The sequence below is a fragment of the Lutra lutra genome, chromosome 8 (genome assembly GCF_902655055.1).
Source record: "Lutra lutra chromosome 8, mLutLut1.2, whole genome shotgun sequence".
NCBI lineage: Eukaryota > Metazoa > Chordata > Mammalia > Carnivora > Mustelidae > Lutra > Lutra lutra.
Genome location: NC_062285.1, coordinates 129,132,464 through 129,147,364, shown reverse-complemented (window position 1 = coordinate 129,147,364; position 14,901 = coordinate 129,132,464). Strand labels below are relative to the sequence as shown.

The 14,901-nt window shown below is 48.4% G+C and overlaps 1 protein-coding gene across 6 annotated transcripts in view; it reads right to left on the bottom strand.

Moving 5' to 3' along the window:
• The window catches only part of RFX4 (regulatory factor X4), a 162,272-nt gene that overhangs the window by 75,716 nt on the left and 71,655 nt on the right, over positions 1-14,901 (bottom strand). For 5 of the 6 annotated variants that reach the window (XM_047740525.1, XM_047740527.1, XM_047740528.1 and 2 more), the window contains one exon: positions 4,211-4,272. In XM_047740525.1, coding sequence (XP_047596481.1) covers positions 4,211-4,272 — 62 coding nt within the window. Of the gene's footprint in view, positions 1-1,531; positions 1,682-4,210; positions 4,273-14,901 lie in introns of those variants that run through there. The other variant, XM_047740526.1, reaches the window with a different exon arrangement.

The window sequence follows — 14,901 nt, the reverse complement described above, 5'->3', positions numbered from 1 at the left end:
CCCTGGGCTAGAAGAGTTAACTCTCCTGGGAGACTTGACATCTCAGAAATCTAGAATTAAACCAAAGTTCCAAGTTGCCAGCCATCAATCAGGCAGGTAAAAATAACCCAAATTGCCTCCTACAGAAAATGTTAAGTCAAATACTTTGCAAAGCAGAAAGGGGAGGATGCAAAAAATTTCCATTGGTATTTAGTCTCTTGTATTGTGCCAGTGTGATCTCAGAGGAACAGAACTCGGGGGTCCTTTTCGGTGAAGACCCAAGAAGAAGGGTGTGTTTGCAACCCCTAACTGTACCACTGCCACCAATTCACTGGCCCAGATCTTCCTTAGTCAATAAAGATAGTCTTAACTGGATTTTTAAAAGATACAGTCAGCGGCTCCCTTGGCACTGGATATGTAAAAGGCCGAAACTTTTCATTAACTCAAGTGGGCTTAGTAATAGCAACATTTTCCATGAAGATGGAAGAAGGGACAGAAGCTACATTTTGTTTGGATTTTAGCTACAGAAACTCCTGAGTGCTTGCCCCATGCTAAGCACTTTGCCAACTGCTTTACCTACATTTGGAATTTGGAAACTACTACTAAGAAGTGGGGATTATTAGCACAGTCTTTCTACAGAAGAGCAAAAGGAGGGAAGGAGGCTTATGAGATGTGCCCTAGGTCATCCAGCTTTCTAGAAGAGGTTCTTGAACACCCGTCTGTCTGACCACAAAGGCACTATGCTGCCCTAGCAGAGAACACCATGGGAGGCGACTACAAATTCCGAGTCACCTACGGAGCATAATAAAAATACAGATGCCTAGGCCCTTCCCAGACCTACTGATTCAGAACAGGGGAGTGGGACGCAAGGATCAGCACTGGGGCAAGCACCTCGGGTCATTCTGACGCACGTCAGTTTGACTGACCAGCCCGCTCGGTAGAGCACCTAGATTATATTCCCAGCTCTATGATCCCCAGTCGCTGGAGATGCTGTCACGATTTACTATTACATGATGCTCATCCCAGCAGCTAACGTGGTGCTAAGCACTCTATACACATTACCTTATTTAATCTCGCAAAACCCCCGTAAATCTGGAATTAACTATTAGCCCCATTTTACAGACCAGGCAACTCAGGCCGGGGAATTGAAGTAACCCACCCAAGATCCCCCAGTGAGTAGAGGAAGGATTTGAACCTCTGAAGTGCTTTAACTACTAAGCCAGGGATTCTCCAACTTTAGCTACTAATAAGAATCACCTACAAAACACTAAAATACAGACTCCTGGGCTCCACTCCCCAAAGATTCTGATTCAGTAGGACTAGAGTAGGTTTCTATAGCTACACAGCAATGCTAGTGGAAGAAATTCATGGACCTTGCTTCAGAAATGCTGTACAGCACATAAATTACTCATTGCTGCTAGCGGAGGTATGGTTGGGCTAGTCCTCAAATAATACCGGCAAGAAAGCATTCTGAGTTAGGGGAGAGGCTTCACAGGGAAGGGAGATGAGCACACATAACCTCCCCTCTCCCTGCCCCCCCTTATCCTGATACCATTCTGTGATATTTCTGCTTAGTGGGCATCTCGCCTCTATCTGAATGCCTCCTGGGATGAAGAACTCAGGCTCTCCGAAGGCAGCCCAGTTCATTTTGGGTCGGGACAGTTATCAGAAAGTTCTTCTTTGTGTGGAGCTGCTCTCTGTCTTCTGCACCTTCTACTTCCCAACTGTCATAACTGCCAGCCGCAGGGAGAGGTACCCTGGGATGGGGGAGGGGCGGGTTCCGTGGTTCCAGGACTGTCCTCCAGGTGGCCAGGCGGTTAGGACACGCCTCCTGAACCTTAACAAAGTTCCCCTTTATAATCTCTTGAGATCAAGGGACCGATAGCGTATTCAGATCGGACCACTTCTTGATTTTCCAGAGAGTGTGCTGCTGAGACCAGCAATTTCAGCGAAGCTGTTGCTCGGCTCTGAAAATTGTCTCAGTTTTTCTGTTTCAGTTCTGTAGGACAGGTTAACACAATCCACACTGCCCCCTCCCCTACCACATATTCTGTCAAGGTAAATTTGTTGAGGGATTTTTTTCTCCTAAGGCCAACTGGCAGGTTGGAGATGAGAGCTTCTTGTTACCTTTCAAATGGTTGAAAGTGTGACCAACCTGGGGGGGGGGGTTCCTTGTGGAAGGGATACCATGAAACTGACACCATGGAATTTTTAAAGAAGATAGTGCCCAATTTGCCTACTTCTGGGTTAAAGAAGAAGAAAACCAAAAACAAAAACAGGTTCTCACATGTAGGCAGAAGGTAACTTTCTCCAAATTTATAAAGGATGGGAAACTGTTCTATCTAGTTCTGTTCTATCTTTACCACCTTTCGTCCCTGTCTCTATTATGGTTCTATTTTTGTAGTCTTATTTCTACTCCTCTCTCTTAGAGATGAGCAAAAATGTATTAGACCCAGGGACTCTTCAAAGACCCACTCATTTCCGTTCATGCAACACTGTTCCTACTAATCTGAGGACTGAATTGCCCATCTTGTACCAACCCCTGGGCTTACCAGCAAATAAGTAAGGAGGGGTGTGGTTTTGTACTCCCTGCTCTTACCAAGGCTGAAGGCTCACTTTTAAACAAATACTGGATTTTTTCTTTACAGATGAGATTTGTACTTCAGAGCAGTTACTTTGGAAAATCATTAGAAATTTATTCCAAAATATCCCCTGCTCAAAATATTTCTGTAAAGCTCATTGGAAATCGCCCCAAGAGCTTCTGAGCCACATACACACAAAATGAGTCTTGTTATTTTCTAGAGCTTTACTGCCCCCCACCAAAAAAGTGGTTTTCCCAGTTTGATCACTTTTTTTTTTTTAAGATTTTATTTATTTATTTGACAGAGATCACAGGTAGGCAGAAAGGCAGGCTCCCCGCTGAGCAGAGAGCCCGATGCGGGGCTCGATCCCAGGACCCCGGGATCATGACCTGAGCGGAAGGCAGAGGCTTTAACCCACTGGCTTTAACCCAGGTGCCCGATCACCTTTTTTAAAACCTAACTTGGCTCCAAAGTTAAGTCCACCTGGGGAGGACAGAAATGCTGCCCAGGGATGGCAGGAGCAGGGAGAGTTGGGGGACATTATGGGAAATGCTGCTTTTTGAAGTACAATCCTCAGTTTCAAGTCTTAACAAGTCCTATATGGTTGGTTTTTGTTTTTGTTTTTTTTTCTTTTTAAGTGTCAATATTTTGTGTATCAGTATGTGCTGATCTGCTACTGGACATGGTCAAAGCATTAGAAATGCTACATAATAAGGCACCCTCTAGTGGATTCACCGTGTACATCAACATAATAAAGGTTCTGAGAAGTCCTGCATAAAGGAACTTGTTGAATGAACTCCGTGCTTTCCAAACGTATGTGGCAAAAAGAGCTTTTCCACAGAATACCTGTTAACATCCAATAATTTTCGAAACACCCTTTGAGGCAAATCTTATAAATCAGATTTTAGTGAAGGCTGTGCAGTGAAGGCAGAGATTCCCTCCCCACCAATTCCCATGTAGGAGAAGGGGTCCATGCATCCTTCTCACTTTCCAGGACTCTTCCCAAAAGGCCTTTCCTGGGTTACCCTTTCTAAGCTAGGCCACTCTCCTTCGGTTATTCCCTATGACAAGCCTCTTTGTCACAATCTGTGTATCTTGTTTTGATCTGTCTTCCCCACCAAACTATACCCTCTGGGAGGGCAGGTGATGTGCACCCGCTCTGTCCATGAGACACACAGAAAGTGTGAGAGCAGATAGGGGCTGGCTGCTCGATGGCACGCCCTGTGTACCAGGGTCTGGCTGGACCCCTCCACCCCATCTCCCTTGCAGGATTGGTGCAGGTAGCTTCTCTGGTCGACTGGATACTATCAGAGTAGAAACTGTGCTCAGCAAAGCAATCCAAGGAACTAGAGATTGTCCACGAAGCCTCCAGTGCTCTTCTAAGTGATGGCCAAGACCATTTGACAAAAACACCAAAAGGCAGGGTGGCCTAAAGTCAGATTCCTTAAAGCAGCTGGCTGGGCCCGACTGCCCTGGGCCTTCCCACAGCCTCTCTGTCAGAGGCCCTGGGAGAGGGGGCCCGGCTGTCTACTCCGTGCCAGACCCAGACTTCCCGCCAGGCCTGGGAACGGAGCTGGGGATAAATGGCCCAGGGTGCGGGCCTGACTCAGAGACACGCGCTCTGCGACGGCACGGCGGCTGGTGCTTACTTTGACTGTCCTCGCGTCCCAAGTCTTCTGGTGGTTAGCTGAGGAAACTGCTGCCTTATGATCTGTAAGTCAACACAAGACCCAGTTACCCATTGGGAAAAGGTGGGAGCACAGTCACTGCGTTTTACAAACAACAATCCAAAGAAAAGGGAAAACATGTCCTTGATTGCAATGACTTCTTGGCAGTTGGTAGGGACCCTGGAGAAGACACCAGTGCTGGGAGTGGGGTGGAGGGGACTGAGCATGGGAGTGACCATGAGGCCCTGGACTCTGAGGGGTCTCCCTCGGCTGCTCTGCGCTTTGCCCTCCTGCTCACAATGTGGGAGAAGTGTGTGCAGAAAGTGTCTGCCCTGCTGCTTAAAGCCTTCCAGTGGATTCCATCGAGCCTGGAACGAAGACCCACCCTGGTCCCCTGTCACCAGTCCCTGCTCTTACCTCCTGGTCTTCCTCTCCTCTGACTCACCCTTACTCAGCAGACTCCAGCCACACTGGCTTTTTAAATTCTTTTCCCTATTTCTGAAACACATCAGGCTCACTCCCCCTGGGCGCCTTTGTAAGGCAGCTCCCTCCTTCCCGGAATCCACATCCCCACGTGGTGAGCTCCTCTGCTTACAACATCCAGGCATCTGCCCAGCGACCTTCTCTGACCAGCCAGGGGGGAGGAGAACCAGCAGTCCTTTACCATCTCGTGGCCCTGCTTCATGTCTTCTTCTTACTCTGAACTCTGAAACTATCTTGGCACTTGCTCCCTGCGTGCCGATTTTCTGCCTCCCCCTACTTGAATGTAAGCTCCCTGAGAGCAGGGACCTGGCTCCATGCTTGTAGCTCAATGCAGGGATGAAGCCCCACCCCGCCCAGGGGTACGCTTGGCTCATGCGCAGTGTTGCCTGGGATAGTCGTGAGGATTTGCAAGCAGCTTAGAAGCAAAGCCATCTGCCAAGGTGAAGACAGAACCAGCAGGCCTCAGCCTTGGTGTTCACAGACATGATGTTTATGGAGAAGCAGGGCGGCGAGCGGGTTCTGTGGAAGGGCTTTGGAGCTGGGCTACCTGGGTTAGAGAGATCCAAACGTAGCCATTTGTTGGCTGGGACCCTTAGGCAAGTCAACATTCAAATGACTCAATTTCCTCATTTGTAAAAAGGGAATGATAATAACCCGGACCTTAGAGAATTCTTGTAAAATCTAGTAGCAAACGTATGCAGATAATTTACAACAATGCCTTGCCCTTGGTAAGGGCCCAGTAAAAATTACCAGTTAGTACCACCGATTGTCCTGATAACTCATTCCCTTTTACTTCGAGGGACTTTTCTCCTCTCACCAAACTCTTCCAGCCTCCCTCCTCTTCTAGTACCTCACCAAGCAGGCAGGCATGGTCAGAGAGAGCCCGCCTGCTGGCTGCCCTTTGTGAGACGAGACCCAACTACTGACTTCCCACTGGCGGGGCGTGAACACTGCAGGCCTTTCAAGGACGTGGGGGAGTCTCTCCTGATCCACCCCCATTCTCTTCCAGCCACACTGATGCTCTCACTGATGGATCTGCTCAGCCACTCAACAGACACTTACTGAGACCCTGCTAGTTACTTGAACTTGGACGTGCTGTTTAACTTCTCTGTGCTTAGTTCCCTCCTCTGACACCTGGGGAAACGGGGGTTTATATGCTTCTCCCCAGATCCGAGGGATAGGTGATGGTGGCCTCAACTAAGTCAGCATCAGTGGGATGGAAGGAAGTGGACAAATTAGAGAGAAATTGAGATTCTGGAATGGGTGCCATGAAGGTGGACCATTTCTGTTCATTAGGAAGCCGTCTCCAGTGTGAATAATGGGGCAGGTTTTCCTCATTTGAAAATGGGTAAAAAACAAAACAAAACAAAACAAAACAAAAAAAACAACCAAACAAGCAGAAAAACATGCATTGCTTACAAGGATGGTTAGAAAATCTAATAAGAGAACATGACGATACCGCTTTAGGAAGTAAAAAAGGGCTTCTAAAATTTTATCTGATAGTGACGATACTGCAGGAAACAATGTAGTCATTCTCTGAAATCTTGGAGGACATCATGTCTGTAGCTGACACAGCCCTGGTTTCTTTCAGCCTAACTCCTGGAAGCTGCGGCTATGGACTCTCATTTTGTCTATGTCCCTCTCAAATGGCTGAGACCTGAGGAAAAGCAGGATTCGGGGAGGGGACTGAGCGGAGTCAGGGACAGGGCTTTCTATGCGCTCTGCCCATGATGCGTGGCACGGTTTGGTTGGCCTCACAACGCCTGGCCAAGGACGCCCTCGGACTTTTATCACAGAACTTGTCTTCCCCCAGAACTGCCCAGATACGAAGCAGCTGTTCGTGAAGCTTGCAGTACTGACCATTTCTAGATATGCAGATAGAGATCGCAGGGAAATACGGAAAGCAAGAAGATGGATGGAGTCTTCACTTGGTTAAACATGGGATTATGATTTGGGTTCAGTTTCCTACCTAGCCACTACAATAAAGTTGCAAGAGCCTCAGTCCCCACAAGATAAACACGGATGAGTTGCTTTGGAAAAAGCAGAGATTTGTCTGCATTTTAGTCCGGGAGATTCCCCCCATACAGCAGGCACAACAGGAAGATACCATGTTCAATGCTCTAATATTAGCAGACATTCGGAAAAGAATGTCAGATGCTGTCCAAGGTGTGGCAAGACTGAAGTTCTCACAAATTGCTGGTGACACAGTTTATGGGTACAACCCTTCACATCATACGTACATATATTCACAAAACATACATCCATACCTTTCGGTCTATGAAATCCAAGGAACTAATCTGAAGTAACAAAAAGCTATGTGCAGGACCACTGGTAAGACAGAGGAACTGGAAACAGTGTTAAGTGTCTGATGGCAGGGACCTGGCTAAATGATATGTGCACTCAACGGACCACGATGCAGGCATTAAAAATGGTGGTAACAGGGGCAATTGGGTGGTGCAGTCGGTTAAGTGTCCCAGTCCCACTCTTGGTTTTGTCTCAGGTCCTGATCTCAGGGTTGTGAGATCAAGCCCCAGGTCAGGCTCCAGGCTGAGTGGGGAATCTGTGTGAGATCCTCTCTCTCTCTCCCTCTGCCCTTCCTCCAACCTCTCCCTCTCAAATAAATCTTCAAAAAAAAAAAAATGAGAGTAACAAACAGGAAGTCTATGTATGACACAATGCTAAATAAAATAGCATACCTCAGACTACACTGATGCTATGCTTATAATTTATTTTACAAATATAGGAATGGAAAGGGAAGAAGGAAAAGTAAAAATGGCTATTTTTAGGTTAGTAGGATTGTGATGAGAACAAAAAGATTTTTCTTTAACATTTTGTACAAGGTCAACTTTTTCGGTAAATAAAAAAGGGATTTTCTTATTGGAAATATTCCTAATTGACAAAAGAAGTTCAAGACGACCTTGAAAGAAGCACCAGAAATCTTCCACAATGTTCTGGGGGCTCTTTTACTTTTCCTTAAAAAAAAAAAAAAAAAAATCACTGCCTATTCCCTGAAAACTGTATGTAGATCATCAAAAAGCAACATGTTGTTGTTGCCATTGTTGTTCCTAAGCCTGATCATACGTGACTGAAGAGAATCGGCAAATTTCTGAATCCTTCTACATACTTAGCATCCTATGTGATGTCCTGGCCCTACATACGGCGTCCTACATGATGTCCTGGCCCCAGGCTAAGGTACCGGGGCTGCAGACTCTGGTCTAGAGATGTTCCAGAAAGCCCCCAGGAAATAAGGACAGATTTCTGAAGCTGTTTGTTCTACCTCCGAGAGGCAATAAAACATAGTGTGTTTGAAATTCTCCGCGCTGTGGTCTTGGGGAATTATCGAGCTGTGGAATGGGGCCTCTGACTCCATGGATCAATGAATCCTATGATTTCCTCGCTGGCCTATGGGTTCTACTTGCTCCTTTTGAACACTGTATGGATTAATATGTGCCGTTTTACCAACTCCGTGGCTGGCACCAGCCTCCGCTGAGTCACCCAAGACAGAAGCAGGAGAGATTACACCCTTCCCGACACCGCACAGTCCCATGTCCTACCGATTCTGAGGAAGACCCCTACTGAGCCTGGCCACTTCTCCATGCCCCCCCAGTCATTGTCCTCGCCTGCCGCGACCCCTCACCGGGACCCACAGACTCACCCTCCGAACTGCCTGGCCTGCCCCCGGTCTTGCTGCCCAGCCCAGCAGTGCCTTTCTAAAATCCAAATATGATCATTTCATTTATATGTTGAAAATGCTAGATGCCTCCTCACAGCCTACACTGGATAAAAATCCAGCCTCCTCAGACTGGTCCATGAGGCCCTCTGTGATCTGCCCCAGTGCAACACCTCAGCCTTAAATCCCACTACCCAACCCCCTACGTGTTTCCTGAGCTCCAGGCACATGCTGTTCCCTCTGCCTGGAACACCAGACCCACGCTGTGCCCCGCTCACACTGGAGGAACTCCTCTCTTTCTTTGAGCCTGTCCCAATTCCCCTGGGACCTTCCCACATGACCTCAGATGCTCCTGTCTCCATTTCCCTGGCAAAGGGCGAAGCTGTCGGTATGGTGGTTAAGCACACACACTTTGGGGTCAAGTCCTGGTTCAGGCACTCTGCCAACCACTTTACATGTATTATCTCAGTTAATCATTACAGCGGTCCAGGTTCCACTGCTACACCCTCGTATAGATGAGGGAACAGAGGCTTGTAGAGGCTAAGTAGCCCACACAGAGCCACGCAGCTCACAAGACGTGGACCCAGGATTCAAAGGCACCCAGTCTGACTCAACATTACCATGACAATACTATTGCCTCTGAATGAATTAAAAGGTCCTAGGGCCCCCTCATCCCCTCTTTTAACAGCCACATTTTTTCCCCTTTTATGTCATATTCCTGCATTTACACATCAGGTGAGGAATGAAATGATTACTTGTTCCCATTGGCTCTTCAATGAGGATTCCAGTTTGCCTCACTGTGACACTCTTGACAGTGTTCTGGTGGCCTCTGCTATGAACAGCCGCTGAGGGCCCAGGCCCCAATCCCCTAGGGAAAGGGAGAAACAACTGAGAGGACGGTGACAACTGCCGGCAGGTGATATCCGCAGGTGTCTCCTTTAGATTCAATCCACCCGCCTCCAGTAAAGTGAACTCTGGCCATTAAACACTTCTTCTGCTTAATAGAAATACTCAGTAAGCAAAAGTCATTCTGTTTGGACGATTCAGAGTCCCCTGCCGGACTGACCGAGAGAACAATCCAGATCATTACCTGTCTCCTCAGAGGCCTTTCTGACAATTCTCCACACCAGCTGCCTGAGTGGAGCCTCCTCCTTCTAGAGCTCAGATGCACTGTGCAATGCCTCACTCTTCTGCCAATTTTGCTCTCACAATGTCCTTGCGTGACCCCATGCTCCATCCAAATTGGACTACTTGGCGCCCGCCAGTTCTCCAAGAGCTCCCCCGCCCCAGGCACCATGCTCCAGCATCTTCCCCCCGCAGCAGTCCCCGGGCACCCAACATGTACATGGCTCCTCCATGCCCCTTTCCTGATTCTCCGGCCAGGTAAGTGCTCTCTCTTCTCCAAACCAGGACTGCACCTGCCACTTCCAATCTGTGCCCAACTTCCATCCTCCCTCCATTGTGAACACACCCGGACTCTCCTCCCATTACCACCAATCCCAAGGCCACGATCTCATGCCTGGATTCTGAACATGGTCTCCTCATTGCACCTGTATCCAATCATGGCACCATGACCACTTCTCCGTGAACCCCCTAGATGAAGTCCAGACCCACCCGTCCTACTAGACTGGCCTGGCCTTCATTCTAGCTCACCACTCCCCTCTTCCTCTCTCGGTCCCCAAGGCCATATGCAACTTCTTTCAAGTTTCATGAATACACTGCGCTCTCTCCTACTCTAGCTTTCTCTGCAGGCTGTTCTCATTTTCTGGAACCCTCTCCCCATGCCCTCATGACTGCCTCATGTCTACTCACCTTTGAAATATTAACTTACACCTTATACCTTTCCAAAAATCTTCCTTGGGCCACAGTTGGGTTTAAGGGACTGTAGTTACATGGTCCATAGGACCCACTTATCCAGCTTTTAATACTTTTAATCCTCCTCCCAGCCCCAAGTCCTTGCCTAGGCCCATGGGACTCTACAGGAATGGGACCTGCAGCCTTGTCTCCTTGGCTCTGCCCCATGTCCGACAAGCTGTAGCCTCAACAACTACAACTGGTTGCCTGCCGGTACGCAGTTAGGATTCACTCAACAACAAACATTTACTGAGCTCCTCCTACACGCCAGACATTTGGCCAGGCTGAGGGACACCACACTGAGCTGAACAGAAACAGCCTTTGTTTAGGAAGCCTACACCTAGTGGGAGAAGACCAAAAATAAATACATTAAAAAGTCAATATATCTTATATCAGGTAAGTGCTACGGAGAGAAACAAAAGGAGCAGGGGGAGGGGAAGAGGGAATGTGGGGGTGGGGGTTATTTTTTAGGGTGATAAGGGCTAAGTACTAGTATGGCATTTGAGGGGTGATCTGAAAGAAGTGAGGGAATGAACCTCCTGGATCTCTAGGGGAGGGAGGGTGCAAGCCCAGAGAACAGGCAGTGCAAAGACCCTGAGGTAGGAGCTTGTCTGACGCGCGTCGGGAAGAGTGAGGAGGCCAGTGTGGCCGGAGCACAGTAAGTGCTCAGGAGAGCAGAAGATGAGGTCGGGAGGCCAGGAGGAGTGATGGAGCACAGTTCACACGGGGCCCTGTAGGCCTTTGTGAGCACTTCTGCTTTTACCCTTAATGATATGGGGAGACGTCAGAGGGCTCCAAGCAGGGAAAAGGGGAACAAGGCTGACTTAGCTTCCCAAAGGATGGCTCTGGCTGCTGGGTGGAGAAGGGACCATAGGGGCCAAGGGTGGAAGCAGGGAGGCCATTAAAAGGCCACTGTGTAGTCCCCAGAGGAGACATGACAGCTCAGCACATTAACTCGGCGATTCAGTAAATGAAAGAGTAAGTGAGTATCTCTCTTGGGCTGGTCACGGACATTGTTTCTGATGTTCTGTTGACATAAATCACGCTATGAGCGGTACCTTTTGCAGAATGATTTTTATTTTTATTTCTAGTATTTTGGAGGTTCTCCCCTTATTATAGTTTCTCAAGTGTGGAGCTGCTTGATTAAAGGGGAGAAACATTTCAACGTTCGTAAAAGATACCATCAAGCCGCTTTCCATGAAGGGTAGAAGGGGATTATCTGTGCTAAACTGAGGAGCCAAAAGAGACCTTCCATTTGACATCCGGTCTCTTGTCTGTAAAATGGGGATCAAACACTTGCTCAGCTAACTTCGCAGGCTTACAGCAAGGCTCTGCCTCAACGGGTTCTCCTGGCGCCACAAGGGGGAAAGTGACCCGCTGAGGGGCAGGGGGCTGGAGAGAAGAGGCCACGTGTGATAACACCCCCCTCTCTGTCTCCTCAATCCTCTACTGCATTCTCTTCACTGACGGAGTTACCCTTTGATGGGTTTTTGGAGGATCCTCATTCAACTCGTTTTTTCCAGGCTTTTGTGGTATATCCTGGTCTCCCAAGCAAGATATTTGTACTATTAGAATATTTAGTTCCCTTTGGGAAAATACTTTTCATCTAGAAGTACTGGAAGGCCAAGCCCTCCCCTCCTCCTCCAAAAGAGGGAAAGGTAATTTCAAACAGAGAACTAAGAGGAAGGGCGGGGTGCCGAGTTGGGGGTGGGGGATGGGGGGAGGGGCGGCTGGACCGCAGCCCCTTCTGCCCAAATGGAGGTCAAGACTTTTCCCACTCTGAGCACAGAAAGAGCTGTTACAGAGTGCACCTCCTCCTTCCAGCCACAACAAAAACCTGTGGGAAGGGGGTTTGCTGCCTTTTTTTTTTTTTTTAGTGTTTCTTATGGGCAGCAAATTACAAATTATTCTCCTCTCTTTTCACCAGATAATCAGCTGGTCCCAGAACCTGAAAGCCCCGCACAGTTTGGTTTGAGTCTCAAAATGCAGAGTCGATTCAGCACCACTAAGGCCGTTCAGCTTTTAATTTCTGGAGCAAGACTCAGCAAACAGTCAAACACTTTTGTGGAACTGTGAAAGCTGAGTTTCGCTGTTTGATAAATGAGCAGACGGCAAGCAGCCCCTCTTTCTCTTTTTGTATGGATTCAATGAAGCCTGCCTAAAGAACGCCACATGCTGTTCTAGCTACTGATCTAACATTCCGCAACATCCCAGCCTTCCAAATTCCCTTTAATTACTCGGGAATCCCACCCTTCTCCCTTTCAGCCTAGGCAGCCGGGCTGGGGCAGGGGCTCCGTGGGGCTCAGGGTGGGAGGCAGAGCAGCTCTGCCCATCTCCCCTCCCTGGAGCTGCCGGGATTCTTCTCGGTGGTGGTGGTGGTGGTGGCGGCGGCCAGGTTATCCGTCTCCCTTGTCCACGCTTCTCCCCAGTCACCAATACACTGCTCAAGGTCGGAGGAAACTCCGCGTGGGGGCTACCCTGACCTCATTTTGAGGGTGCAGGTTTGAAATAAATGTGAGTTTTAGGCACATGTTTCTGAAATGGCATATTCAAATCACTGGCCTCTTTTAAGATGGGGGAGGGGAAAGGGGAGCTGCCACCCACTGAACACCAACAAGGACCAGGCACCAGATGGGGTATTTTACACACAACGTTGATTTTATCCTAAAAATGACACTGGAGGGAAGTATGAAGATCCCTGTTTCACAGATGAGGTACTGGGATCTATGGCCATTCAAGGCCGCTCAGATTCACAAACTCTGCCAGTGGGAGAAACGGGATCGCAGTTCCACTGTCTCTCCTGTTCCTCAGTATGGCCGGCACCCATGGGAGCCAGCAAGGGGTGTGAGACCCCTGACGTCCTCTCTAGATGCTGCCTCAAGGGACACCTTTAGAGCCACTCCATCTCGTCAGTCTTACAGACTGACTTTGTTTGACTTGGACCTTTGATCCAGCTTCGTCTCCAAACTTAGTCACCAGGGATGGCTCTGAAAAAAGGCTTTGGTTGTTTCCAAAAATTCAATCCACCCTCAGTAGGCAAAGATCTGCCACCAACAAGAACCGGTCCAAAAGGAGTTCCAAGGTAATGGGATAAGTGCAGATCCTCCCACACTTTGAAGGAGACAAACTTCTGTGGCTAGGAAGAGTCAAGTGTGCTTAAAATAAGAGCGGTGGGTCTTAGTTCAGAGGTTACTTGGGTATGGGAAGAGAAGAGGGACGACTCAAATAGCAAGAAATGAGAAATCCAGTACCGTGACAAGTTGTTGTTTTGTAACTGTATACTGCAAAAGCCTTGTGCCTTCTCTTAAAACACACACGCTATTTCGTGAGCACGAGAAAGAAATGATGAGGGATCCCGACTGGCTAAAGGAATTAATACCATCACAACTTTAAGTCTGAAAGTGAGATATGGACTCACTGTCTTTGTTGACAAGACAGAAAAGAAAATAAAAATTAAATCTGGTGCTACCAATAAGGATTTTTAAACAGCCTACCTGAATTCTTTCATTTTGAAATGGGTGTTTGCCAGAGTGGTTACACGATACTGTATAACCCTCACCATTCAACAGTTTTTTTGTCACACCTGCTGGGCACTAGGTACTGGGGGGGGGTCAATGGGAGTAGGATACTGTAGGTTCATGCGAAATTCCCCCAAGAGCAATTTCCAAACATTTTCAAGAAACTCCTATCTAGTGCAATGAGACGGAAATGGAATTTCAAATCACGCGTATGGATTGATGCGGGACTCTGTGGACACCCCCAGGGCCAGGAGGGTAATAGCTACTGTGTTGCCCCTTGAGAAGTACCGAGGATGACAATTCCGAGAAGTCCCAGATTCCGTAGGTGAGCCCAGCATCGTCCCGAGGCTGCCTGGGTGACATGTCACGTGTGAGAGTATGAGAAGAGCCAGTCATCACACGCCGACTTACTTGGAATGAGGTGAGTTACATAAGCGGCAGGTTAAGTCAAACCTGGAATAACTCTGAGGGCGATAACAAGAGCGGGTGAGGGTGGCAATGGCAGCATGTGTGCGAGGCAGGAAATTTTTAGAACAATTGTTCTCAGGATTGTTCAGGAGGAAGAGTCGAAACATCGATGCTGGCGGTGATACATTAAAAACATGTAGGAAAGTCATGAGAGGTTGCCATGGTAAACTGAAATCATGATTTCAGCTCCCATGGCCTAAGTGTTTGTATTTACCAGGCACTGAGCCGAGGAAGCCCCTCTGACAGCCATCACGTCAATAGCTCTCCACATGGTCACTGTCACTGTCCCATTCTGCGGATGGGGAAACGGAGGCCTGGACTGATTCAGAAACTGTCTGAGCTCACGCGGCGGGGAAATGGTGGAGACGGGATCCGAGCCCCCACAATCTGACTTCTGAGTTCTCACACGGCACGAAAGGAGAGACACCTGAAATAACAAACTATGGGACCCGGGGTGACATCAGACCTCCTGACACAGACGCTCCACAGCAGGTACTAAAAGTGGAGAAAACATACACGAGAATTTAAAGTTGAAGGAAACTCTATCGATGTACCGAAGGGTTTCCTTTGAAAACTGGAAAGAGACCATTCCTGAAGGATCCTAATGTCCCAAGAGCACCTTTATCTTGGTCAGTGGCCCCACACAGGGGCGCGCATGACCCCAGGCCAGTGCGGCCTGT